General features: G+C 39.9%; 1 protein-coding gene across 1 annotated transcript in view; it reads right to left on the minus strand.

The window, feature by feature from the left end:
- RYR3 (ryanodine receptor 3) overlaps positions 1 to 25,721 on the minus strand; it is a 506,360-nt gene that overhangs the window by 269,965 nt on the left and 210,674 nt on the right. The window contains 5 exon segments of the mRNA XM_079126345.1: positions 9,638 to 9,794; positions 12,000 to 12,074; positions 15,054 to 15,147; positions 17,951 to 18,050; positions 18,942 to 19,054. Of these exon segments, the coding sequence (XP_078982471.1) occupies positions 9,638 to 9,794; positions 12,000 to 12,074; positions 15,054 to 15,147; positions 17,951 to 18,050; positions 18,942 to 19,054 (539 nt within the window).

Consider the following 25,721-nt stretch of genomic DNA (forward strand, 5'->3'; position numbering starts at 1 on the left):
ATGTGGATGATACTATTTTGCAGAGCTGGGGATCACACCCATGGCCTCATGCATTCTAGGTAGGCACTATACCACTGAGCTACATCCCCAATCTTGAGCACTTACTTTCCTTGATGTTCTTGATGCTCCCTTTTTTTGCACTTTTACTGACATTGCTGATTGACCCCAATCTCATTTCTGCATCTTTACATCTGTGAATTTTTCTGTGTATTATGTTTTGACATTTTAAAAAGTTTTCTAGCTAGGAACAGCCAGCCCTTCCTGGTGAGACCAACAAAGACTTGAATAGAAATGGGGACTAGAAACTCCATTCCACAGGCTGCTTCTCAAACTCAAAAAGTTCACAGACTTTCTGTGGAAAAAGAATACTTTAGACAAATACCACATCTTCTTCTAAGAGTCAAGGAGACTCTTACAACAGCAAAAGCTCTTCTAGTCCTATAGCAAAAAAGCAAGTGACAACCCAATTCTTAGAGACAGCAAAGGGCTTAGATGCGTATCTTTGATACGTGAACTAAATAAGCCAGAGCCAGACCTCTACCTGGCTCACGTACCTGAGGAAGCCCTATTCCTCTGCCTTCATCATCCTAAGGTTAGGTACCAAGTAGCTAGAGACCACCTTAGGGTCATCTGCAATTATTCCAACCGGCATATCCTAAACTGTTGACCCTTGCTCATAGGAATCCAAACAAAAACAACAACCTAGGCTCTTCCCTCGAACTTCCTGATCAGTGTGGGTAGCTTCCCACATCACATCGCATGGGGTACCCTCCTATTGCTAGGGCCTATGAGAACAATAAGGTATGTTTTCCTGAGCCTCTCCTGACTTTTGTGCTAGCATGTGATTGACAATTGAATAAAAGATCAGGAAAGGCTTCCCTACCTCCAAAACTGAAGGACACCTTGGTATCTCCTGATGCCATGGCCTTGTAGACCCTGAGGGGACCACCTTCCCTGGAGTCAGCCAACTCCTAAAGAGAGTGACAGACTCACCTGACACCACACACGTCACAGTAAAATCAACTGGGCTTGTCCCCTCCAGGCCACCATTCCCAGGCCTAACCACCCCATGTAGGTCCCAGACAACTGTTCTCCCCTATGCTCTAGGGCTTGCTGAAATTATTCAAACCCACCAACCCTGCCTAGACTGCTTCTTTCCAGGGGAACCACATAAAGTTTATTTCTCACAATTTCCCTTTGCTCCCTCTGCCTCCTGACTTATCTCAGTGCTTTCCCATGTGGCCCTGGGTAGCATGGCATGTCCTTTTCTCTTGGGAACTGAAAGTGGCAAACTATTTCTTTAATGCAAACCACCTCCTAAAATGTGGGCTTTGTCATATCTGAGTCTTTATAAAGTCACATATTAAAACAAGCATGAAAACTTTCCTGGCACGTCAGCTGCCCTCTCCCAGATTGAAAACTCAGAGTGCAGAACTGGAATTTGTCTTTGCATTTCACTCAGTGCTCTGTTTGAATTTAGGTTACAAATCACATTTTTTTTTTGTTCTTTTGTTCTGCAGGCATTTGATTTGTGTATCTGTTTATTTGCATAGGCTTTGCCTATGTTAGGAGATGAGCTGACTCTGGGAAGGAATAGGCTACTTGGCCTAATATGTGTTGAAGGGCAATGATCATTATCCTCTGCCTCCATTGACAGCTCATTAAGGAAATGCTCATGAGTACATCGTAACTGTCATGTTAGCATTTAGCTTAGATGATCAAGTTGCTACTCTTCAGACTGGCTTAAGATTGCTTGAAGGACAGAGAGGGGAGCCAGGCCTAGCATTCACCCAATGCCTCATTTGAGCCAGGTATTGTGCCAAGTCCTTTATGATGACACAGCCTCACATGCATTTACCAAGGTCCTACAGAGCAACATGTACTGTATACAATACTCTACATTTTCTCTAAACCTTTCAATGGCCCTACTGTTTTAATTACCCTACTTTATATATGACAAAACAGGTGTGCAAAGTTTCAGGTGTGCAGAGTTTCAGCAACTTGCTCAAAATCATATGGTTAGCAAATAAAGAACAGAATTCAAAACCAGGTATAATTCCAAAGTCCATTTGTTATTTTAATAGATTTGAATAGTGGCTACTACCATCAACATGGTTAAATAATTAATTGTATCAACATTGTAGTTATTTAAAGCTATTATAAAGAAAAAGTTGAAGCTATACAGTACTACCTTGTGGAAAAAAATGACTTTGGGTTAATTTAAACTTCAAGAGTTAGACATCTGAGTCAATAATTAGAACAAAGTGATAAGGTTTGTATTCAAAGAACAAAATGAATTAAGAGAAAGGAGGGGTATAAGAATAGTAAAGACAGTAGAATGAATCAGATATAACTTTCCTATGTTCATACATGAATACATGACCAGTGTAACTCCACATCATGTATAAGCACAAGAATGGGAAGTTATACTCCATGTATGTACAACACGTCAAAATACACTCTACTGTCATGTATATCTAAAAGGAACAAATAAAAAATTAAAAAGACAGTACAATGGATATTATAAGAACAATTTTTTTAGGGAATATATGAGATTTGCTAAGGTTTGCTATATGAGATCATTATATGTCTAATGTGAGCTCAGATAAGAGAGAGGAGATAAGGTTTATTATTTTGCTTTGCATTATTATAACAAAGAACCTGAAGCTGGGTAATTTTATAAAGAAAAGATATTTACTTAGCTCACATTTCTGGGAGTTCTAGGGCCCACATCTGCTGATGGCCTTCTTGTTGGTAGAATTCTAAGGTGGTGCAGGGTATCATGTGGCGAGAGACAGGAACCTGTGTGTGTGTGTTGTCATTTCTCCTTCTTATGATACCATCAGGATTTAATCATGGGGGATCCACCTTGAGAGTCTGATCTAATCCCAAAGGCCCATCTTTGAACACCATAGTAAAAATAAATTTTCACCCTTTTAATACCTCACAATGGGGATTAAATTTCAACCCATGTACCCTTGGGGAACACACTCAAACCACAGCCAAGACATAGTGGAAGGGAAATATGGAGGGGGACAGCAGCCAAGTTAGAAGAGCACAGTGTGGCAGGAAGAACAGTGAGACCGAGAAGGACTTGAATAGAAATGGGGACTAGAGGCTCCATTCCACAGGCTGCTTCTCAAACTCAGAAAGTTCACAGACTTTCTGTGGGAAAAAAATGCTTTAGACAAATACCGCATCTTCTTCTAAGAGTCAAGAAGAACCTTACAACAGCAAAAGCTCTTACTAGTCCTATAGTAAAAAGTGACAACATCATCACAGCCGCAGCAAAGCACCTGCTGAGCACTGTTTAAGGCAGCATTTTGCTCCTTTCTCCCCCCAAATCATTGTTGAAAATACCTTGTGGGAAAAACTTAGGTAGTCATGGAAAATCATTGAAACACCAGGGTTGCAGCTTGCAATAGCCATTTCAACATCAATGTGAATGATGGACTGGCAGCAAACATGACCAGAGACAGTTGAGTTTGAAGTTATGGCAACACTACATAGTATGATGCCTGGAAGGGAGTAGGTCCTAATTCATGCGTATTCATTAGAGTGAAATGCATTATTTCGCACAATTAAACCACCTAGGTCCATAGAAGTCAAGAAACTATTTTTCCAGCATGCAATATAAGCACCCAAAAATGTTTCAAGAGGAAAAGAAGGGAAAAGGGGGCCCATTCATGAATGGGTTGAACCTTCAACAAAGTCCGAATTAGCCCACTCTTTCCTAGGAATCTCTGGAGAAACCTTGAGGAATCACCTGTGAGCCTCTTTCTATACCAATGTAGATCCCTTCTGCATTTCTCATTGAGAATGTGAAATCTTATGTTTGCCTTACACACACACACACACACACACACACACACACACACACACACACACACACTGCAGGCCACTGTTAGGAGCCTGGTGGCCCTGGGGCTGCAGCAAAGATTCCTCTGTTGGGGGAAGACGAGTGAGGCCTTCTGCTATTGACAACCTGCTGCAGATTCACCTGCCTCATTAGGCAAGGCACATTTCCCAAGCAGAGACCACGCCATCAGGCTGGGCTCTTCTGTTCATATTCCTCACTTAATCCCTGTGCCCTACCTTACCTCCAAGTGGGCAACACAACTCCCATCTAATGGATAAACAAAGAGCTTCACAAGTCATTTTCCTCATCTCACTTAATCTTCACCAGAATCCTTCAAGACACACTGCTTTATCCTTATTTTTACAAAAAGGGACATTAGGTTGAAAAACAAATTGCAGCGCCCTAGTTCAAATCCAGGTTTCTTCCACTTCACAGCCCTTGGTTTTCCTTGACTGCCTCTCCATTTGGTCCACTTTGAACAACAGAGACCAGAGAAAGCACATCAATTTGAATTTTAAAGATCCTTCCTGGGTTTGATTTAAAGTGAAAGGGCAGTAAGTGGTGCTGTGCTTAGATGTTTAGAATTCAGGTCCCTGTTTTCTCCTCTCCCCTTCCTTCACACCTTTTCCCTTCCCAGTTGAAGATCCCCATGAGAAAATAGACGGAAAAACAAGCAAGGACAGCCACAAACACAGTTTAACTCCAGCAGCATTGTGTTCACATGCTGATGCGCCAGGAGCCAGCTGCCTCCTCTGGGGTTGCTACAGGCGGCTGAGGTTAGAGGGCACAAGAAAGGCAGATAGAGCAGTCAAGCCTGGCCAAGAACACAGGGTTTATCACACAGCAGATGTATGATAAATGCTTCCCAAATTGAGTTGAATGTTTTTGCCATCAAGGAAAAATTTCTGCTAAGTGAGAACAGTGACAGCTCTATGCTCTTATGCAATGAAATGGGTAAAATTCGAGATCCATCTCAGTCATTTCAAGACTTACGGTCTGGTCATTAGAAGTGGCTTTTTAAAGCATTTTTAGAGTGGCTATAAAATAAATGGCTACATGTAATCAGGCCTGCTTTAACATTATTAATTCACCCTTCCATGAAAGGAATTCACTGTTGTAAACTGACAATGAAACATGACATCTAAATAGCATTGCCATGCCAGAGTAAATATTAAATCACATTACCTGACAATCCTCAGGGAATGGTCTTGTAATGTCAAGAGCATGGAAAAATGATGTGAAATCAAATTCACAGAAATTTGACTTGGATGTTCAAAACAAAGTGAATCTCTCTCGCTGAATGTGTATAGCGATAGGATTACGATAGCCAAATGATTACCCAATGATGACAGAACATTTCCACAAAGATAATGGAGGTGAAGAGGGAATGCATTCTACTCTCTGTTGCAATGTGTGGTCACATTTAGGCATTCCTTCAGCTAGCAATTTTAAATTTGAACAGGTGTACATTATGTAAGGTTTCTCTCTCTCTCTCTCTCTCTCTCTCTCTCTCTCTCTCTCATACACACACACACACACACACACACACACACCACACACACACACACACACACACACACACGGGAGTGGGCAAGTCTGTGTGGTCCTTGTCAGGCAGAGATCCAGGTTCAGTGACAATGGCTGTAACAGAAGCAAGGAATGCATGTGACACTCAGCCTGGAAGCATGAGAAGGACAGAAGGAACACTTTAGTGGTGGTGTGTGGAGCATTCGAGAATAAGTTGGTGGTAGGCAGAAATAACATGTCCAAAGACTGATACATATTTAGTATGCTGGATCCAAACACTGATATATATTTAGTATGCTGGAACTCAAAACAACCTCCACCAAGTGGGAAGAGACAGGGGCAGGGCAGGCAGAGGTTGGATATGAATGGATTTTTTAAGAAGGACCATTGACGAGGTACAATTAGATTAAGAACTGTGTTCCAGGTCTCACAGAGGCACATGGAAGTCAAGGTCCGAGTTAGGCAACTCAGAAGTCATGCCATGTCTCATTCAGTATCACTTTCAGAGTAAGGTTGTGGTGCTGCACTGCAGATCATCCCAGACCTCCCTCTGACCAGCATCATCCTGCTGAAGGGAGGGTAGGGGGACCTCAACCTAGATCACTTTCTGCTTATTATAGCAGAATATATATATCCACACACATGAAAGTATGTATAGGTATGAAAATATGTATGTGTGATATATATGTTTATATATGTGATGATGTGTATATATACATATACACTTATATGTATACTCTACACACACACACACACATCCATACATCAAGCCAGGGTGGTGCCTGGATGTGGTTACCTTGCAGCAAGGCCCAATTACATCCCCATCTTATCTGGCACACAAGATCCCCAGGGGCGCCTACCACCTTCCTTGTAAGGGCCACTAGCTAAGGATGTAATTGTGCACCTGCAGCTGTTCCATGGCCCCTGATTTAGTAGTCAAAGCTTCATAGGCTAATGCAACCCATCAGAAAATGCAGGGTGGGAAGCTCACTGTTACCAAAAGACTCATGGCTCAGCTAACCCAGTGTCTTTTCAAAACATATGACTGAGCCCAAATGGTGCTCTTCCCAGGAGTCTCTTTTTCTGTATACCATACCCTCCTGCCTACAGAGAGAATCAGATCAATACCCTACTTCCTTCCCAATTCCACCCACATAGGACACAGCTCACTGTCTTCTCTACCTCTCACTCCCACTGTGTCCTGATTCCTGCACCACCATCCAGATCCTGCTATGTGATCTCAGACTGCTTTCTGCTATTTTGTCATCTAACACCTGTAACAGTCAGAAGATGGCAAGATGACTCAATGCCTTTGCGTTACGGAAAAACAGTCCCCAACTCCTGTCCTCTGTTAGCTGGGATCCTCACTACTATGTGTGGGGTCATAGCAGCGTTCACTTAAGAAAGATCACCTGGAACTAGTGAGGTAAGAATTTCCTTACTAAGGGACCATGTGGAGGCCTGGAGAAATCAGGCACCTCCCCCACAGCTATGTGGATAGTGTATGGCAGAGTTGTGTGCACCCCACATTTTTCTTTTTTTGAGTAGCTTCACAGTCTAAGATGCCAAATGCTCCTTCCGTATGACATCCCAAGGAAGCCCCAATTGCCTGTGGGAACACAGCCATATGTGCCCTGTTTGGAGCCTAGGTAATTTTACTTTCAATTCCTTTCAAACGGAAATAAGGGTAACTGAGCTGTGCACTACTGCACTGACAGTTATTGAGAATTCTAACATAGTAACTCCAGTGAAATGTGAGCACATTGCCAAGTGCACAGGACAATGTGACCCATGGGTGACTTTTATCTACAGCTCTGCTATGCTGTTGGCCTCCATGATACTGGAGGACTTTCCAGCTATCAGCTGCTTGCACTCAGATGTATGGAAATGGAGGGATTTGGGAGATACCAAATGGGCCCTTGGATGATCAGTACATTCAGAGGCCAGAAGTGGAGCCAGGTGGAAGGACTGTTATAAGGATCCTATGGGTCTCTGAACTTTTCTGGCTTCCCCCAGAGACCATGGCACAGTTCTGAGCCATGCTCCATAAGGCTAAGCCAAGAAGTGAATGAGACAGAAGAGTTCCCTTGGAACAGGATCCTGCCAGCTGCTTGGGAGGCTGCCTGACTCCTTGGCTATAAGCGCAATGGTAAAGAACCTGGGGTCACCTTTCTATCCCAGTACCTCTAGAGTAGGGAGGGGAACAAGGGATAGATGCTCAGGTGAAGAAAGGCTAAGCTGGTGTTCTCATATATGCACTTCTTTGGTCATCAGCCATAAAGAGTCATCTGGTTTTCCACCTCATCCCGGCTGCTCTCACCTCCACTCCACACCCCAGTTGCCTCTCAGGGGAGAATGTGATTCTGCCTACCTCTGGACTTAAACTTTCCTGTGACTTTTTTTCTTTGATTTTTTTAAAGTAAGCTATACTACCTTAAACTACTTCTTGGAACCCAATATGTTGACTAAATAGATATAAATTTGAATTTAAAATTTCACTTGTGCTGGGAATAAAATAAAAGTATTGATCATAACATGAAGGAGATATACTTAAAAAACCATAATGAATTTAGCCAATAGGCCACTGGAAGAAGAGTAGACAGAAGGTAACATCAGAGGGGAGTTTAGGAAAATAGGGGCAAGAGGCTCACATTCTTTAATGTTTCAAAAATAGGCGTTGGAAGAGTCTTATTCTAATGTAGGGCAATTTGGAGGGGAAAAAACATGCCAAAGAATTTCTCTGCCTAAAAGAACCAGAGAACAATAAAAGGGGGGAAAGGACTCAGTGCTCCTGCTTCAAAGAAGGGCAGTTCTGAAAGACTGGCCTCTTCCAACACATCAGGAAGCAGCAGTGCCCTATAGAACACTCAGCTGTCAGCTTCATCCCAAGCCTGCATGAACAGAATCAGCAATAACCCTTCCCTGAAATCATGCTGAGAACGGAAATCAAATCTATTCTGGAAAAGAGCAAAGAAGAATGAAACTACAGATAAAGTTCCCAAAGGAGACACTGAGAGTTCCTCTCAGAAGCACAGACTTTCTGATAACTGTGCACTTGTCTACGGAGCCCTTCTTATGCTTGGATGATCTTTCCAGAACAATCATAAAGTGGCAGAGCATCCAACTGTCCATCAGAAGTTAGTGCAGCATGCAGTTCTGACTACCCAACTATATCCAGCTCTGAGTTATACAGAATTAAACCCTGGCCGAGTTTTAAAGTGAGAGGTGTTTATATATACATCAAATGGCAAAACTTTTCACTTGGGGTTGGCCTCACTAGCATAGGATCCATTCTTATTGGAGGTTAGGGATGGGTAAGACAAAGTTAAGAGATCTGGGGAGTGGAGGTTGCCATGAAAAAGGATAGAGAAGGTACTAGTAACTTTGTGCAACACAAATAACCACAGATCACGTCATATCCAGAATCATGTCTTCTCTGAATCTCTCCGATCTCTCTGAAATAACTTGCATGACTTAAGTAAATGTAGTTCTTTATTTCTTGATTTTTTTTTTTTTTTTTTTTGGTACTGGAGATTAAAACTGGGGTTGGGGGACTTAATCATGGAGCCACATCCCCAGCCTTTTATATTTTTTATATTGAGACAGGGTCTCACTAAGTTGCTTAGGGTCTCATTAAATTGCCGAGGCTCATGTTCTTCACTATTTTAAAAATAGGGGTAGGAAAAGTCTAATTCTAATGTAGGGCAATTTAGGGGAGAAAAACATATGCCAAAGAATTTCTCTGCCTAAAGGTACCAGAGAATAATAAAAAAAAGAGAGGAAAAGACTCAGTGTTTCTGCTTCAAAGAAGGGCAATGTTCTTCCCGAGACCTTGCAATCCTCCTGCCTCGGCCTTCTGAGTTACAGGCATGAGTCACCATACTTGGCAAGTAAATGTAGTTCTGACAATCATGCCTCCATTGTTTTAGAGGATCGAGGCCTATAACTTAGAAGTTATTAAAGACAATGCAGACTGCACTATACACCAATGGTATTTCCCATTAAGCCTCCGAGCAACAATGTCCATTCCTGTAATCATTATGTTCTCTGGTGCTCTTATTCAAGACTTTATCCCTCATCCAAAGCACACATTCTTCTAAAAACTCAGTTCAAAATAGAAGAAAGTGATCATCATAGGTCTGAATTCCAATCTTACTTTGCTTCAGTATACTTCCTTATCAGGCAGAGCTCTACCTGGAGGTTTCTGATCTTTCATTTTAGAACAGGGTCAAAGTTCACTTCACACCTTACCTTTGATGCTCGGAAGGAAAAGGCTGTAGACTTGGTGTCTGACTTTTCCCGGTCTTGTAGCAGAAGGCCTTGGTCCTCCGTCAAGGCCAGGTAGTGCCCTGTGGTGAGATGCCGGAGTCGGAAAGCCTGGCCCCATCGGATATTACTGCCACTCCAGCTGGGAAGAGGAAGCACACATGAAATTGTATTAATACAAAAATAAGTCCTTGTCAGTATTTGCCTTGTGCTTTCTGACACATGCCAATGAACTTCTGCTCCCACTGGGGTTCATCATTATAGGACATTGTACCATACCCCTGCTTGGCCTAGGGTCTTACATGTGTCTTTGACTCAGCACAGAGCTCTCTTCCCTCTTAAAAACCCAACAAGGAACACTATCCTGAGGGCAGGTCAGTGGCTTAACATAACTGGAAGTCCCAAGTTGCCAATTTTCTCTTCATTCTAGTGAAGAATCAATGCAAAAATAGATGGAAAGCTTGCCTTTTCAGGAAAATGTGTATCTAGGTAAATAAAGCCTTTCCAAATGTGTTATCTGAACTAAACATTTTACTATCACCAACAGTTCTATCTTCAAGAGAAATAGTCAAAACAGAAAAAGTCTGCAGGGCTTACCCTTCCCAGGGAGAGATATGTAATAAACAAGCATAATAGGTAAGCAAATACTGTGTTATGCTAGATGGAAATAAATTCCATAGAGAAAAGTAAAGTCAAATAAAGGGTTTGAGATCAGGAAGATCCTGTGCTGAATATGAATCTTTTCATGGTCCTTCACCAAAAGAGTAGCTTTCAACCAAAGTTATGGCAGCTTATAGTATAGAAAGTATCTGCCAAATAATTAGGAATTCAAAATTCATCTTCTGTTAGAATAAGGTGTTTTGAATTTGAATAAGATGCTTAAGAGAAATGTTTGTAAATATTTTTAAATCACTCTGTTCTTTGTCCAACCCTTGGAGAATCAATGGATCCAAATCATATTGAGAAAAGGCAATTATTCATGTTTATGTCTCTGGGGCAATGAATTCACAACCATAACAATAACTATACGTACTTCCCTATTTTGACTCTTTAAAAAGTCAGTTAAGCAAGAAGGTATACTATCCTAAGAAAAAGGGCATGCTACCATTTGATTTTTTTTATTGTGGAAAATTATTTATTTTTGAATCATGTATTTGTATTTCAATTTAAGGTCTAGAAAATGGTAATTTATAATTTTTAAAATTTTTAAAATTTTATTTGTTCTAATTAGTTGTACATACAGTAGAATGCATTTATACATTTTGACAGATCATACATAAATGGAGTGTAATCTCTCATTTTTCTGATTATACATATTGAAGGATGATATTGGTCATGCAGTTACACATGCATATGAGGTAATAATGTCTGTTTTTAACAGGACAAGAATGTGAATGCCCTAAGCTAGTTAACAAGTGGATGCTTCTTAAAAAAACAGTATTTCTTTTACACTAAATATATGCCATTTATATTTGTCAATTATACCAAATATCCTTTAAATCAGCAATTCCTAACCAGTTTCTCAGTAAAAAATTTGAATGAGTATGTGTGTGTGCACATATTCTAATATTTTCTTCTCATCTCCTATGGATTATCTTGAAGACCTCTGTGGGGTATACATTCCTCATGACAAAGACTTTTAATTTGAACATGTACTCAGGGAGATGCTGAACTGAGTGCTATAGAAAAAGGCAGAGGAAGGAAATCAGATGGTGCAGCTTAACTGTCTCCCCAGCAGTTTAGTTCTAGCCCAAATTCCCACCTGCTCAGCAAAATAAAGGTCCTGCTCTCCATTGGATTGCCCTTCAGTAATATGGAGTTTAGTAGACAAGTTACTATGTTTTAATGAGCAGTTACTCAAGCTCAAAGTTGGAAAGTCAGCTTCCTGCTCCTTTCACTTGGGCACATTACCATCTCTGAAAAGTTCTGGTAAGTAATTTTCCTCACAGCTACATTTCCAGTGAAGTTTTAATTTCTCTTACCCCATGCCATCTGTCTGTCTCTGTCATTTCAATCTAACTTTCAACTGGAGTCCCTAAATCTGGAAGGAGGAAACAATGTGAGAACTTTGATGGCTTTCAGCGACCACGTCTGAGCTTGCCTTTCATTACGTGACCACCACAAGAGCAGCTGAGCCACCTAGCCTCTGACAAAACAGTGGTCTTGGAAATTGAGTGTGTGCATTGTTCCTGAAAAACAAAGTCACAAAAATTTCAGAACTCAGTTCTGTACCAAGGACTTTTGAGAGTTTGCCAGGTGACATGGGGCAAATGAGATATTTATGAGAATGGACTACATTGGAAAAGCAGGCATCTTGAAAACAACACTACCTGGATGCCTCCATTACCTTATTCGAAGGGGTTCCACTCTCCACAGAGACCTGGCTCGTGTCCCTGCTCCCCCGGCTTCATAGAATACTCTCCTGTGAGCAGAGTTGGAGATCAGCACCAGATGAGGAACAGCTCCCTGCAGAGGCTGCTCAGACCAGCTGCTGTCTAGGCTTTCTCACAGTCAGCAAAATGCAAAGTAAGATTTAAAGGGAGGCATGCACACTTTCTAGTATCTTAGGAGGCATAAAAACTACTTAAGGGGAGAGGACTGCTCACCAGTTCATGGATCACTAGGGTAAAGTAAAAAAGGGACAAGAACATCTCCATTTCTGCAACAGGATCAAATTATCCAGTCATACACCATGACACTAACATAAAATGCTCTGAATATTTAGGGCTCAGCTCCTTGATATAGTTTTGCGTCTTTTATAAATGGATTTGAACTTTTAAAACACAGTGAGGACTGGAAAGATCTCTCAGGTGGAGGTGAAGTGCCTCACCCTAGGTCACGGGTGAGACAGCACAGGGGCTGGCCCTAGAGGATCCCCTACCCCTGACATCTGAGGGGTTCTTCAAAATTCATTCTTCCTACCTGGGACATTCTGGCAGCTTGATCTGTTTGATCTCACAAGGTTACTGAGGTTAAAACAACTTGTTCCTGTCTCTAAAACAATTCCAAGGAGAGGAAAGGAGTGGGTGGTGAGTTGAGGTGCTTTTGAAAGCTTGGCTGACAGCTCAGCCTTAGCTTCAATAGGTTAAATGACTTGTCCCAGGGTGTTTGACAAGCCAGAGGCAGCGCTAGAGATCAGAGCTCAGAATGTGATATTGTTGATCTTGGGTTGCCATTCTGGGAGTCTCTCTCTATTGAGCCCGACTGCTCCCAGAGTTTAAGTGGGGAAAAAAAATGATTTCCTCTGGAGAGCCAGCACCACTGCATGCCTTCATGGCTGCTGGAATTTCAGCATGTACTCCATTTCTTATTCCTTTATACTCCCCAAGATTTTAGTGTTTCTGACAATCCTGGCCAGTTCTGAAAAAATTTCTGACAACAGAAGATAAGGAAAAGGCCATTCATGTCGCCCGGACATCAAATAACACCAAGGCATCCACTTTGATTGGCATATCAACTCATCAAAACTTCAGGGTACCCAATATCTGCTTACTTGCCTTAATCTCCACCCTTTCCTGCTTCCCTATAAAAGAAGGGGATAAACCCTGTTATTTTTAACTGGTGTTTCTTTTTATAAAACAAATTAGAGTACACAGAGTTCTGAACCAAATGTAGGCCACCTCCACTCTTATCTCGGTCATGGAATGCATGTTGCTCCTGAAGCCCATTTTGGGGGCTGGTCTCTATCTAACTCAATCTCCTCACCCCTCCTTTCAAACACCTGCCTTGCCTCTCCTTTTTTTTTTTTTTTTTTTTTTTTTTAAGCAGGAATGCTCACCAAATGACAATCTCTCCAAGCAGCCTAGTTTCTACCCAGGCTGTGGTGTGGTTCTATGTGGTAGGGCTGGTTTTTGGAAGCAGAGGTGAGTACTTTACTTTTTTCATATTCCTACCCTTAGAAGTAGAACAGGAATGGGAAGAAGAATTAATAAAGTTCTAGTGTATTCCATCTTAGATAGAGATAACTGTAAATATCTTAGTTATAGATATCTTATATCTTAGATATAGATAAATGTTTTGCTCAACCACAAAACTTTAGTTTTTTAGCTCCCAGCAAAACTCCCCTTGATATAGCAGACAGTAAATAATCTATTGCATAGTCTCACTACTTAACAAAAAAAGGGAAAAAATCCTGTAACTGAATAGGCTTTTGGACATTTTTTAGGGTAGGAGATTCTTAATTCTAAGGGAAACCAGGTCAACCAAACTTCCCTACTCAGAGATAACTCTCAACCACTGGACCAATGTCAGTGAGGCAGGGAGTGAATTAATCATGACTCTTGACATAGATCTGTGCTTTACTTGCTCTAGACACTGTTCTAGGTCACATTTGGTTCTCATGAAGTGCTATTCAGAGGACACAGCATGTTGGAAGATATTCAGAGGTATAAGGGATTCATATTGCTAATGGATAGCTTCTAAGATACACAAATATTACGTTCAAGTTCAGTGTTTCTGGGCTCCTTTAGTACAAATAAGGAATGAGCCCTGAGGTACAGCCAACAGCTCTGGCTTTTAGGCTCCCATCTAAAATCAGTCAGCATGGAATCTTTGGCAGGAACCTGACCTAGACAATTTTCAACTTGTGAAGATTTGTGAGCCCACGTCTCCAACGAAATAAAAGAAATGTGGCCAAGTTTTCTGTAGGCACTACACAAAAGGAAAAGAAAGCATTACCACCAGATCACACTCACTGTTGTCCCAAATTCAGTCTAATGTAGATCATAACTTTGATTTTAAAAAGTACCAGTTTAGTATTAAGATGTGAATTAGTATCTTCCATTGCATAGGAATTTTGGATACACATCTGTCAAGGTTCAAATGGAGGACCAGAGAGAACATCAGCTCAGTGGCATTCTCTAGCCACTGCTCTGGCACCACCCCCATGCTGAATCCAGTTCTGTTGGATATTGACTTTGGGTTTCTCCAATGCTCGTTGGGAATATGCAAAACTAAATCAACTAGCTCCACCTTAATTACTTAGCATGTGGAAGGGGAAAAATAGAGATGATTTGCCTTTGAAGAACCCAGTGAATAATTTGTGTAAGCACACAGATTCACTAGGATAATTATCCCAATTTCCATCTCCAAAATGGGTGCTTCAGTCTCCAGTCAATGTAAATGGAAACTCCTTAGACTTGGGAGCACCTGAAGAAAATGAAGGGATTGGGAAGCACGATAGAATTGCTTGCCTAAGAAGAGCACAGATAGCTCTTTCTGTGAGCAAATGCTACTGTCCTGCCACTCCTATTTTGCAAACTGGAACTCATGGCTGTAGGAAGGCTTGTCAATTGAACCATACCTGCAGAATTCATCTGTGGCCAAATACAAATGCAGACTCTTTAGTCTGTGTCATCTGGGGCCGGCAGCAGCTAGGAGGAGGAGGAAGCTATTGGCTTACCTGTGCTGGGAATCATTCTGGTCTGTAGATGGTATCGTCAGACACTCGTCATGACCATGGAAAAGACGTACTACATGCCCACCAAGTAGGTAACCTAAAAAATGATCACATTCTACCATGAACTAATGAGAAGTTAAAAGGGAACACCATGGTTAAAAAGGGCAAAATCATGCAGGTCTGTACTAGTTACAAGAACACACCAAGAGATGCACTTGGGAAATTATAAATTCCACAAATTCAGGCCTCAGGCAGAAATGACAAGAAAGTCAAAACAATTCTAACACTGAAAGTTAAATAGGGTTTCTGAAATGAGCAAGTCCAACATCAAAAGGAAAGGTGAAAATAGTGTGTCAATTGATGTCATTAAAAAACAAAAGGAAATTTAAGTTGCTATTGTTAGGAAGATAAGAATTTTCCATTTACTTAGGATATCCATACATACAAAACCAAATTCCCAGATAAATTCCTACAATCTCACTACATATGCTTTGTGGCAAAATCCAAATCACAGTCCTTAGAAAGAAGGTGCTGGGAATGGGGATAGCAAACTGCTGTTAAGAACTGTCTTGGGAAATACATTAAACAAATGCAAATCAAAACTGGATGGTACTTCCAAAGCACAAAGGCAGAAGCAGAAGTACTCTCCAGCATCTCTGGTGCGCAAGTGTGGATGGAGCTATCAGCGAGCACTAAGCTTTCAGAATAAAGGAATCGCAAGAATTATAGAGTTCAGAGACTGAAAGGAAACAATGGACTTTAAAGACATGATCCCCATTAGTCTTCAAATAAATTCTCAGCCTTAATTGAAAGAATATAGAAGCAAGAGAAAGTCCCCAGTCTGAGCTTGCTGTGCAAAACAAAACAAACAACAACAACAAAAACAAAACCAAAAAAAGAATGTTATTCCTCTGAATTATTAAAAAAAAAAAAACAACAACAACAATAGTTCTCGGGCTGGGGAGATAGCTCAGTCGGTAGAGTGCTTGCCTCGCAAGCACAAGGCCCTGAGTTCAATCCTCAGCACCGCAAAAAAAAAAAAAAAAAAAAAAAAAAAAAAGAAACAATAGTTCTCAGGGCTACTCTGTTCTCAGGAGACATATGTACTTAATATGCTCAATGTCTGTATCAGAATTTTAAGTCATATAATTAGATCACTTGGGGGACTGTCTTAAACTATTTTGGGTGCTGGATTACAGTAATAGTAATGAGAAATCATGCCAGGGGTAAAAAAGGGTGCATCTGCTACAGTGACGGTGTGATACTCATTAACTCAGGGTTTTTGTTTTGTTTTCTTTTGTTTTGTTTTTCCATCTAGGCAAGAATTGATTTGAACTTTTAAAAATATTCAGAAGTCTTATTCCAATTTTCATATATCTTATTGTACTAATATTTCCAGTTGTATGTATTTGCACTAAAAATAATTCACGATAAGGGACTTCTTAGCTAATTTATTTAGAAAAGTAGGTCTCTCAGGGATCAAGTTCTTCATTAAACTGTCCCTCATCTCCTGATGGGTAAGGCTGCTCCCCCTTAGGAGTTCATCATTAACAGTTTGTGGGCTCCTTCAATCAATACCCTCCTCACCAAAGAAAACTGCAAAGTGCTGGTTTAGGTTTTCTTAACTGACACATGGGGCCACGGTCAGGAAAGACATATAATGAGCCGGATCGCTAATGCTCATGAGGGCTAAAGGGCATTTCTCAGCAGTGGATGCGCCAAGGGCATTTTCCACAGAGCTGGATGGCACAAGTGATGAGCTGCTCGGGTTACCTCACCACAAAAGCACTCAACACTTCTATGAGGACCCTTTTGACATGATTTGCAAATACCCCTTAATTAATCTCTATAAGCCCTTTGTTGAGACTGAGAGAATTTTATTCCTACAGTGATAATGAAAAACTTAACATAGGATTGAGTAAAAACTTTGCAGGGGAAGATTGAAACATGGAGCTTCTTGATTCCTGACAGGAAGAGAAAGGCTGAGAATAGACTTAGGTTGGCGGGTTAATCCCAGCATCGAGGAAGAGGGCTGAATGCATCTTGCCTTTTCAAAGCTTTCCACACATTGCCCGAAGAGTTAAGAACTTGTCATTTCCCAGTTATGCAGCTTAGCTATGATGCCTTCTAAAACTGGGGTATCACCTTGACAATTCTTATTTTTCTATTTTCAAACAGCACTAATGGGCACTCCCAGTTTGAAACTTAGTAGGCTAAAGAAGAAAAATAGAGTTAAAGTCTGTGATATGACTATTTTTTAAAAATTCTGATCTTGCTATAAAGTGCCAGAATGAAATGCAATAACCCACAGGTCATTCACATTTTATTATTCTGCTCAGCTGTGATATTACCTACAAGTGAGCCAAGGCCAGTATGTTTATTATGTAACCTGCAAGGTGCATTGACTGCCTGGCTCCAGCAAGGAAGGTGAAGGCAAAGCTGGATGATCTTATTTCCAAGGGAGAAATAACATACTGAGAAATTTTCACTGATTTTTAAGTGGTCTTCCGTAAATAAAAACAAATGACTACAGTTTTACTGTAGGGGAAGTTGTGAAGTGTCACCTTCTTGGCAAAAGATCACTTCTAAAATAGAAGTTGCTGAGGTCTGTCTACCTGTAACTAGTAACCATAAATAAAAATGAAGATGCGGTGATTCAAGTCCTGAATGCATATAGTGCTAAACTAACAGTGGATGAAAAATAAAGTCAGGGATGCTCGTGTAATCAAAGGGACAGAAAAAAATCCATACGGACATTAGAGAAATAAATATATGTGAACTAAAATCATGCTACCTGTGTATCAAGACATTCAGGTGGCAGCTGGGAAATAAAAAAATGCCAATATATGCACACAAGAGAGACTGGCAGGCTCAGGGCTGACTGAATACAAAAAGCACACCTTCTTCGATGCTACTTCCTGAGCATGTAGGATGTACATTCCAGAGTGTTTGCATAAAGGAGGCATCCACTTGTATGTTACCATTTGATATGGAGAGATGCTGCAGCAGAAACAGAAGTGAAACATTCTTTAAATCACGAGTCCAGTCCTGACAGAGCAGTTCACCTACAATTTCAAGGATTAAATTAAACAGCCTTACTGTTATCTGGCCTTTTCTACATAGCCTGTAGGAGATTTCTCCACCCAATCTAGGAGCAGCTTCAAAGGGGAACACTTTATTCGGGGAAGAGGAAGTATTCAGCCACAGAGGTGGCAGACAAGTTGACTTCATCCCCTCAGCTGGATCCCTGATTCAACATGAAGTCACAAAATATCTATTCTTCATAGGATTAGGAAACTCACAGATGGGAAAAAGAACTCCGACATGTGGACAAGGCAAAGTAAAATCTGCTGACCGGGTTGAGAATGAGCAACTGTTGAGAAGCTTAAAAACTTCTCTTCAGGCATCCCCACCCTCCACCACGGGACTGGTGTCAGCGATGTCTGCCTGGTTCTCATCCCCAGCTGTGCGATCTCACCTGCATCTTCCACTTCTGCAACGCCCCAGGCACTAACACATTTTAAATTTTCATTCTTTCTCCAACGAATGCTTATTTTCCTATATTATATTCTTTTTGGTTTGTTCTCTACTGGGCAAGAGCTAAAGGGTGTGGTAAAATCACAGTCACATTAACCAATGTGTAAATAATGCCTGGGACATGTTAGCAGAGTTTGCTAGACATAACACCATAAACTCAAAAGATGACTAAGAGCTGAGTTCCAGGCCCCATGAGCCTGTGGGCCTGGTGTGGGAGAGAAGTTTCCATTTCCCAAGTGTACTGTGAAGAGGCATCTTATCCTGCTCAATCTGCTGAGGCCGTTATCCTTGGTCATCTACTCCTAAAGGGAAAAATTCTGGAACCGAAAAGCAGCTGTTGAATACCGTACTTACAAGGTATCTTTCAGAGGACACACTGACGAGGATCAGGTCATCGCCAATCCGAACCTTTTCTCCCTCGGACCTCTGTTTGGAAGCAGGATGTATGGTCCACCAACAGGCTTCTCCTACATGAAGACTCCTGAGTTAGTCATTGATTCCTGGAGGGCGGGGTCTCTCATTCTGTCCCTCACTCTCCCAGTGACAACCTTAAAACTCTCCTCCCTGCTCCAGATTTAAGTTTCCATTTACTTATAACCATTCCAGCTGGCCTCACATATGTCCTTGATTACACCTATCTTTCATATCCAGAAAGATAGGGTGTGGCAGAGTATCTGAGATCGGACACCACAGAAGTTTGAATATTTTCAAAGCATATAGAAAAATGCTTTCCTTATAGTCCGTTTTAAATCTAAGAATTTATTTCACCGGTCCACTACACTTGGACACTTTTATCTTTGCCTCCTACCACTCTTCATGAAATACTATTAAATACTATATTATACTATAGTATAAAATACTATTAGAAAAGGGATTTTTTTTTTTTTTTTTTTTTTTTTTTGGTACAGGGTATTGAGCCCGGGATGCTTAAGGGCTACTGAGCCACATTCCCAGCTCTTTAAAAATTAAAAAAAAAAATTTTATTTTTAGATAGGGTCTCACTAAGTTACTTATGGCTTCATAAGTAGCTGGGGTTTGAATTTGAGATTCTCTTGTCTCAGCCTCCCTGAGATGCTGGGATTATAGGCATACTCCACCATGATCAGCAGAAAAGGGATTTCATAAGGGCCTAAACCTATAAGGACTAAGACAACAAATAACAAGGTCAAAGCAAGGAAAAGTAATTGAGTTTTGGAAAAAGGAAAGCAGACAGATGATTTTATCCAAGAAAAAGCTAAAGCCCAAGTCTCTGAGTAAGAAATAGAGAAGAAACCGTCAATAAATAAATATATAGCCTATATTCTTCAGAAAAATCTCTGGCGTTGGAGATAAGGTACTTGTGAAGGAAGCAGTTAAAAAACAGGAGGGCTGGCTGAAAGCTTCAAAGGACATCCAATCCCCAGGTCCTTTTCTGTCCTACACAGTAGACTTTTCTTCCTCCCTGCTATAAGAGATTTCTAGTCAATCAAATGGCAAACTAACAAGGATCTGGCCTTGGAAATCCAGGCACTGTCAAAGGAGGAAGTGGAGTCTTGCTGAGACCAAGTAATTAAAACTTCACACTTGATTAGTAAAACCCCATCTCCTCCCCTCTGCTTCCACCTCTTAGCTTCCAGAGTGCCCACTGCAAAGCTGAACCACCTCAGCTCTGCTGCCCAAATCTGAAGATTAATTTTTAGGAAGTCAAACTCTTTAAGATAAAAGACACTATTGGCTGAGGGTCTCCCATGAAAGGCCCAGGTCTCTACCATATTGTCCAAGAGCGAGACTTAGCAGATGCAGGTCAGAGTTAGCTTCCAGGCAACATCTGCTGCCTTTACCTAGACAGGAGTGAAGATCAAGGATTATCAGAAACCTGAGGCAAGTCCCCAACACAAATGACAGGAACAAAGCATAAAGGGGTCAATGCTGGAGGAGATAAAGAACAAAAGAACTTAACAAAATCTTACAATTAATAATCTCAGAGAGATAACAAGAAAGTTCTGTTTTTCTCTGAAGAACCCCTTCAGAGAAAAATAAAATACTCTTTGATTCTGAAAAGAGAGAGAAAAAAAAAAAAAAAGATTATAAGATGAAGTGGAAAAATTCTTTCAGAAAGAAAAACTCATTAGAAATAGGAGTGAAAAGAGAATTAGAAAATTGATCTAGAGGAATTTCATAAAGCAAGAAAAGAGGAAATTAACAAAAAATATTATTATTAAAAAATTTCCACTGCAAGACAAGCATTTTCAACCAAATTGAAAGGACCCATAGAGTCCCTGTGTAGTGAAGAATAGAGATCTACACCAAGGTCTATTCCTGTGAAGCTTCAGAACAGAAAGGATCCACTCCAAGATTTACTGTGGAATTTTCAACACCAGGGCGAAAAGAAGATCTTAGTAGTGTTCGGAAAAGAAAAACAGTCACGCACCAAGCGTCAGGAATCAGAATGTAGACTTCTCAACAACCACACCACAAACTAGAAGAAAGCCTTCAGAAAGACGAGGAAAAAATATTTTCTGATGCACAATTAAACTAAAGTATGAAGTACTTGTGAAATTATAATTAAGAAATGTTCAGACAACAGTTATCTCCCAATTACACCTCTGCTGAAAAAGCTACTGGGTAGCATGCTCCACCACTGGTGGATGAAGTGATAAACAAAGAAAGGAAAATTCCACAAGATCCAGAAAACATGGAATTGAGGAAAGAGGCAAAGGGAAGAGTTCCTGAATGATGGTGGATATTTTATTTATTTATTCATTTATTTATTTATTTATTTATTTATTTATTTATTTTTGCGGTGCCGGGGATTTGAACCCAGGGCCTTGTGCTTGTGAGGCAAGCACTCTACCACTGAGCTATATCCCCAGTCCGTGGATATTTCTAAGAAGTTGAAACTGACAGAAGGGATAATGTAATCGAGTCTAATGAGGGGAGAGTTTCAGTTCTGTGAGAACATTTGGAAATGAACAAATGATTGGGTCATCAGAAACTAAACAAATAAGGCGACAACTCCTGGTGAACCCCAAATTAGCAAAATAAAATAAACATAACTATAGTATGTTACATGACTTATTTTCAAATAAAAGCGATAGATATAGTGATGTAATGAGTTAATATGGATTTGCTAATTACATAAAAATAGAAGGAAATATATTAGGAGTGTGGAGAGAGAAAACAGAAGAGTGAAATGAATATGAGTTAATTTTTATCAGAACACCAATAGATAATACTTAATCTGGAAAGAATAATAAAATGGCAGTGCGTGCGCATCCATCAAAAATGGGAAATGATACTGAAAGAGCTGAAAGTGGGCACCCTGGATATGCACAGTTCAGAGCAGGGAGCTCGGGAGGGCAGGAAACTGATGTTTTAATAAGCTTCAGTTTATCTCTTTAAACTATGCCTACCTGAAACTCATGGGACATCTGAAGGGGAAAATGATGTGTATCTTTTATGCACTGTGCGACCCACTGGAGGGCATTAGACATGAGCTGAGTCCTGAACAGGCATGCCTGGGAAGGGAAGAGTGCTCTGGAACCCTGAATCAAGAGGATAAGCCAATAGAAGACCCTAAAATACATACAGGCACTTTTATTGTGTGTGATTTTTTTTTAACACATTTCTTTCCAAGTCTAAGTTCTAAGACTCTGTTTAAATCCTAAAAAGAGCAAAACAATAATAACAAAAACCTTTAATAGGAGAACAGAAGGAATTAAGTAACCAAAATTAAGGGTGAAGTTATCATCAGTTCTGTTTAGAATTTATTTTCCAGGGTGTACAGGGAAGAGAGGTCCAGAATTGTTCAAACCCTCACCCCTCAAACTTTCTCCTCTCACATCTTCTTGGAGATTCCACTCAACCAATAAGTAATCTACTTGTTCACAAGTCTGACAAACTTTCTCTGCCAAAAGTGCTTTCATAGGATCATCCAGTCAGGAACCAGGATCCTACCCTGTTGGGTTGCACATGAATCTCCTCTTATGATGATCATGGCTGTATGTGCTTCTCTTTCCCCTTCGCAAATACCAGGTCTTACTTAAAGAAAATATGAAATCATGGCTGTATGTGCTTCTCTTTCTCCTTCGCAAATACCAGGTCTTATTTAAAGAATATATGAAATGGGTTTTGGGGAGGCAGATGAAGTAAAAGTAAATTATTTTAGGCCTGAAGTTTTCATGAAGACCCAGCTTGTCAGCCCTTCCCAGTCTCCTGCCACATCTCATCAGCTGACTTGATCTTGACATGATCTTGATCACATGTTTGCCTAGTCTTTCACACAATTTACACCAACTCTGATTTCAGGAACTTAGAAAAAAGTGTCCAAAAGAGTAACATGCTCTCGTGCTATTTTTTTTCCTGCATTTTTATTGAAGACTGTAATAGTTAAATAAAATAGAGTCCCTGAACACTTGAGTAGAAAGTGTTATTTCTCAATTTCTTCCCAACTTTCAAGAAGTATAAAGTCATTTTACTGATATAAATAGAATGACCATATATGACTTTTCTGATTACAAGCTCCAAGATTGACAGCTGGTTTATATATAGAGGCCAACTCACATTCAGAGAGTGTGGCACTTCACTCATTTGGTAATTTTCAGCAAAGGTTGACAACACCTTAGAGGAAATTATATTTTAAGAAAAACACTTTAGGTGAAAATAAAGAAATGTCAAATAAAAATTCAAATATAATCTTATTTTCAGGGAAGAAAACTCATTATGGGCAGAGGTAGGCCCGTCTTCTGCTTTGTACAAAAACGAGAAGAGGGAACAGGGAGAAAGGTGCTGTCCTTGGGCAGGCTTAGAAACCCACTGTGCGAGACACAGAAATAACAGCTAAAGATGGTTTAGACATGATTTTTTTTTTTTTCTTGGGCAACCTATAAAGTCACATAATGTGTATCCTTTATAAGCTGGCCCAATGTTAGAGTAACAACATAGACATTTTCCTTCTTCAGCTATCCAACATCGGGAGTCCCTTCCTATTTGGGGAAAATGCAATGATATTCAACACTGTATTCAAATTAGACTTACTTCCAGTGTACCCTATGCTGTTGCTCTTCCCTAACCTGTCCTTTCCTGGTCTGCCCAATTTCCAAGCCAGGGGTTCCAGCTTTAGTGTTGGTTCTACCAAGTATTCCAAATGTATGAATAAATTCTTATTTGGTTTGAGTTAACTTGAATCAGTTTCTGTTTGCAACCAAGAATCCTAATTAACAAATAACCTAACCTCTAAATGGAGCAGAAATTCCAAATTACCTTGACAGACAGTCACATTTTCTTAGTCCCAGCCATAGAGAGCATATTATATCCCTAGGCTAGCCATTCCTCTGCAGTATCATCCTAGTTACCACCTTACATTGAACCTACCTTTTGACTATCAATAGTTTTCATTGCACATAGGAAAAAGCCAGTGAATCACCAAGTACATGATATATACTATTAGTTAAAAACAAAAAAAGGAATTGAACTGAATCATATAATAATTTTCTTTTTGTTACTCTTTTACGCTAAATAATAAAAAAAATTAAGTTTAGAACTAGTGAAACTAACACTTTTCTAATATTTGCTAACACCTCAATTATTTACCATGTTTTTATTTTCACTGTATTTACTTTTATGGTGAGCAACACTGGTTTTCTACTTAAAGAAATGATAAAATTTGGTCTATAAAATTTTGTGTGAAAGTAAATTTAAAGAAAAATATATTAAAGGGAATCACTGGAATTGGAGAAATGGCTAATAATTGGGAAACTGCTTTAGAAATAGCTTGTTCACTGCAGAATAAAAGGGGTCTGCCCCTTTAACCTGGATACTATATTTTATTACTTAAGCTGTTGTTAAGCTACCTTTATTTTTTCTTAGCAGTTATGTAGTTACATTTTTTTTCTTTTAAATCAGGAATGATTTGTCTACTTAAAGTGTCAAACCCTAATAATTTTTCTCTGAGACTCAAAGCACTTGTGGTTAAAGCATTACTTTCTCCTTCACTCTTAGTTTGTATGTTTCCATACACTCTGCATATTCTTTTTAATTATTTATTAATTTTTTACAGATTGCATTTGATTCATTGTACACAAAAGGGGTACATCAATTCATTTCTATGGTTGTACATGATATAGATTCACACCAGTCGTGTAATCATACATGTACATGGGGTAATGATATCAGTTTCATGCCACCATTTTTCATACCTCTCTCTCTCATTTACTTCTGCATAATCTAAAGTTCCTCCATTCTTCTCTAACTCCCCCTTCCCATTATATATAATCCTCCATTTATCAGGGAAAACATTCAGCCTTTGGTTTTTTGGGATTGGCTTATTTCACTTAGCATGATATCCTCCAATTCCATTCATTTATTTGCAAATGCCATAATATTATTCTTCTTTATGGCTGAATAATATTCCATTGTGTATATATACCATGGTTTCTTTATTCATTCATCTGTTGAAGGGCATCTAGGTTGGTTTCACAAGTCTAGCTATTGTGAATTGAGCTGCTATAAACATTGATGTGGCTGTGTTACTCTAATATGCTAATTTTAAGTCCTTTGAGTATAAACTGAGGAGTGGGATAACTGGGTCAAAAGGTGGGTCCACTCCAAGTTTTCTGAGGAGTCTTCACACTGCTTTCCAAAGTGGCTGCACCAATTTGCAACTCCACGAGCAATGTAAAAGTGTGCCTTTTCTCCACATCCACACCAACATCTATTATTGTTTGTGTTCTTGATAATAGCCATTCTAATTGGAGTTAGATGAAATCTTAGAGTTGTCTTAATTTGCATTTCTCTAATTACTAGAGATGTTGAACACTTTTTCATATATTTATTAATTGCTTGTATATCTTCTTCTGTAAAGTATCTGTCCAGTTCCTTGGCCCATTTATTGATTGGAGTCTTTGTATTTTTGGTGTAAAGTTTTGTAAGTTCTTCATAAATTTTGGAGATAAAGTGCTATACAGATTCAATGTAATTCCAATTAAAATCTCAATGACATTCCTCATAGAAATAGAGAAAGCAATCATGAACTTCATCTGGAAGAATAAGAGACCTTGAATAGCCAAAATGATCCTAAGCAGAAAGAGTGAAGCAAGAAGTATCACAATATCAGACCTTAAACTATACCACAGAGCAATAGTAACAAAAACAGCA

The sequence above is a fragment of the Sciurus vulgaris genome (genome assembly GCF_902686455.1).
Source record: "Sciurus vulgaris genome assembly, chromosome: 2".
Classification (NCBI taxonomy): domain Eukaryota; kingdom Metazoa; phylum Chordata; class Mammalia; order Rodentia; family Sciuridae; genus Sciurus; species Sciurus vulgaris.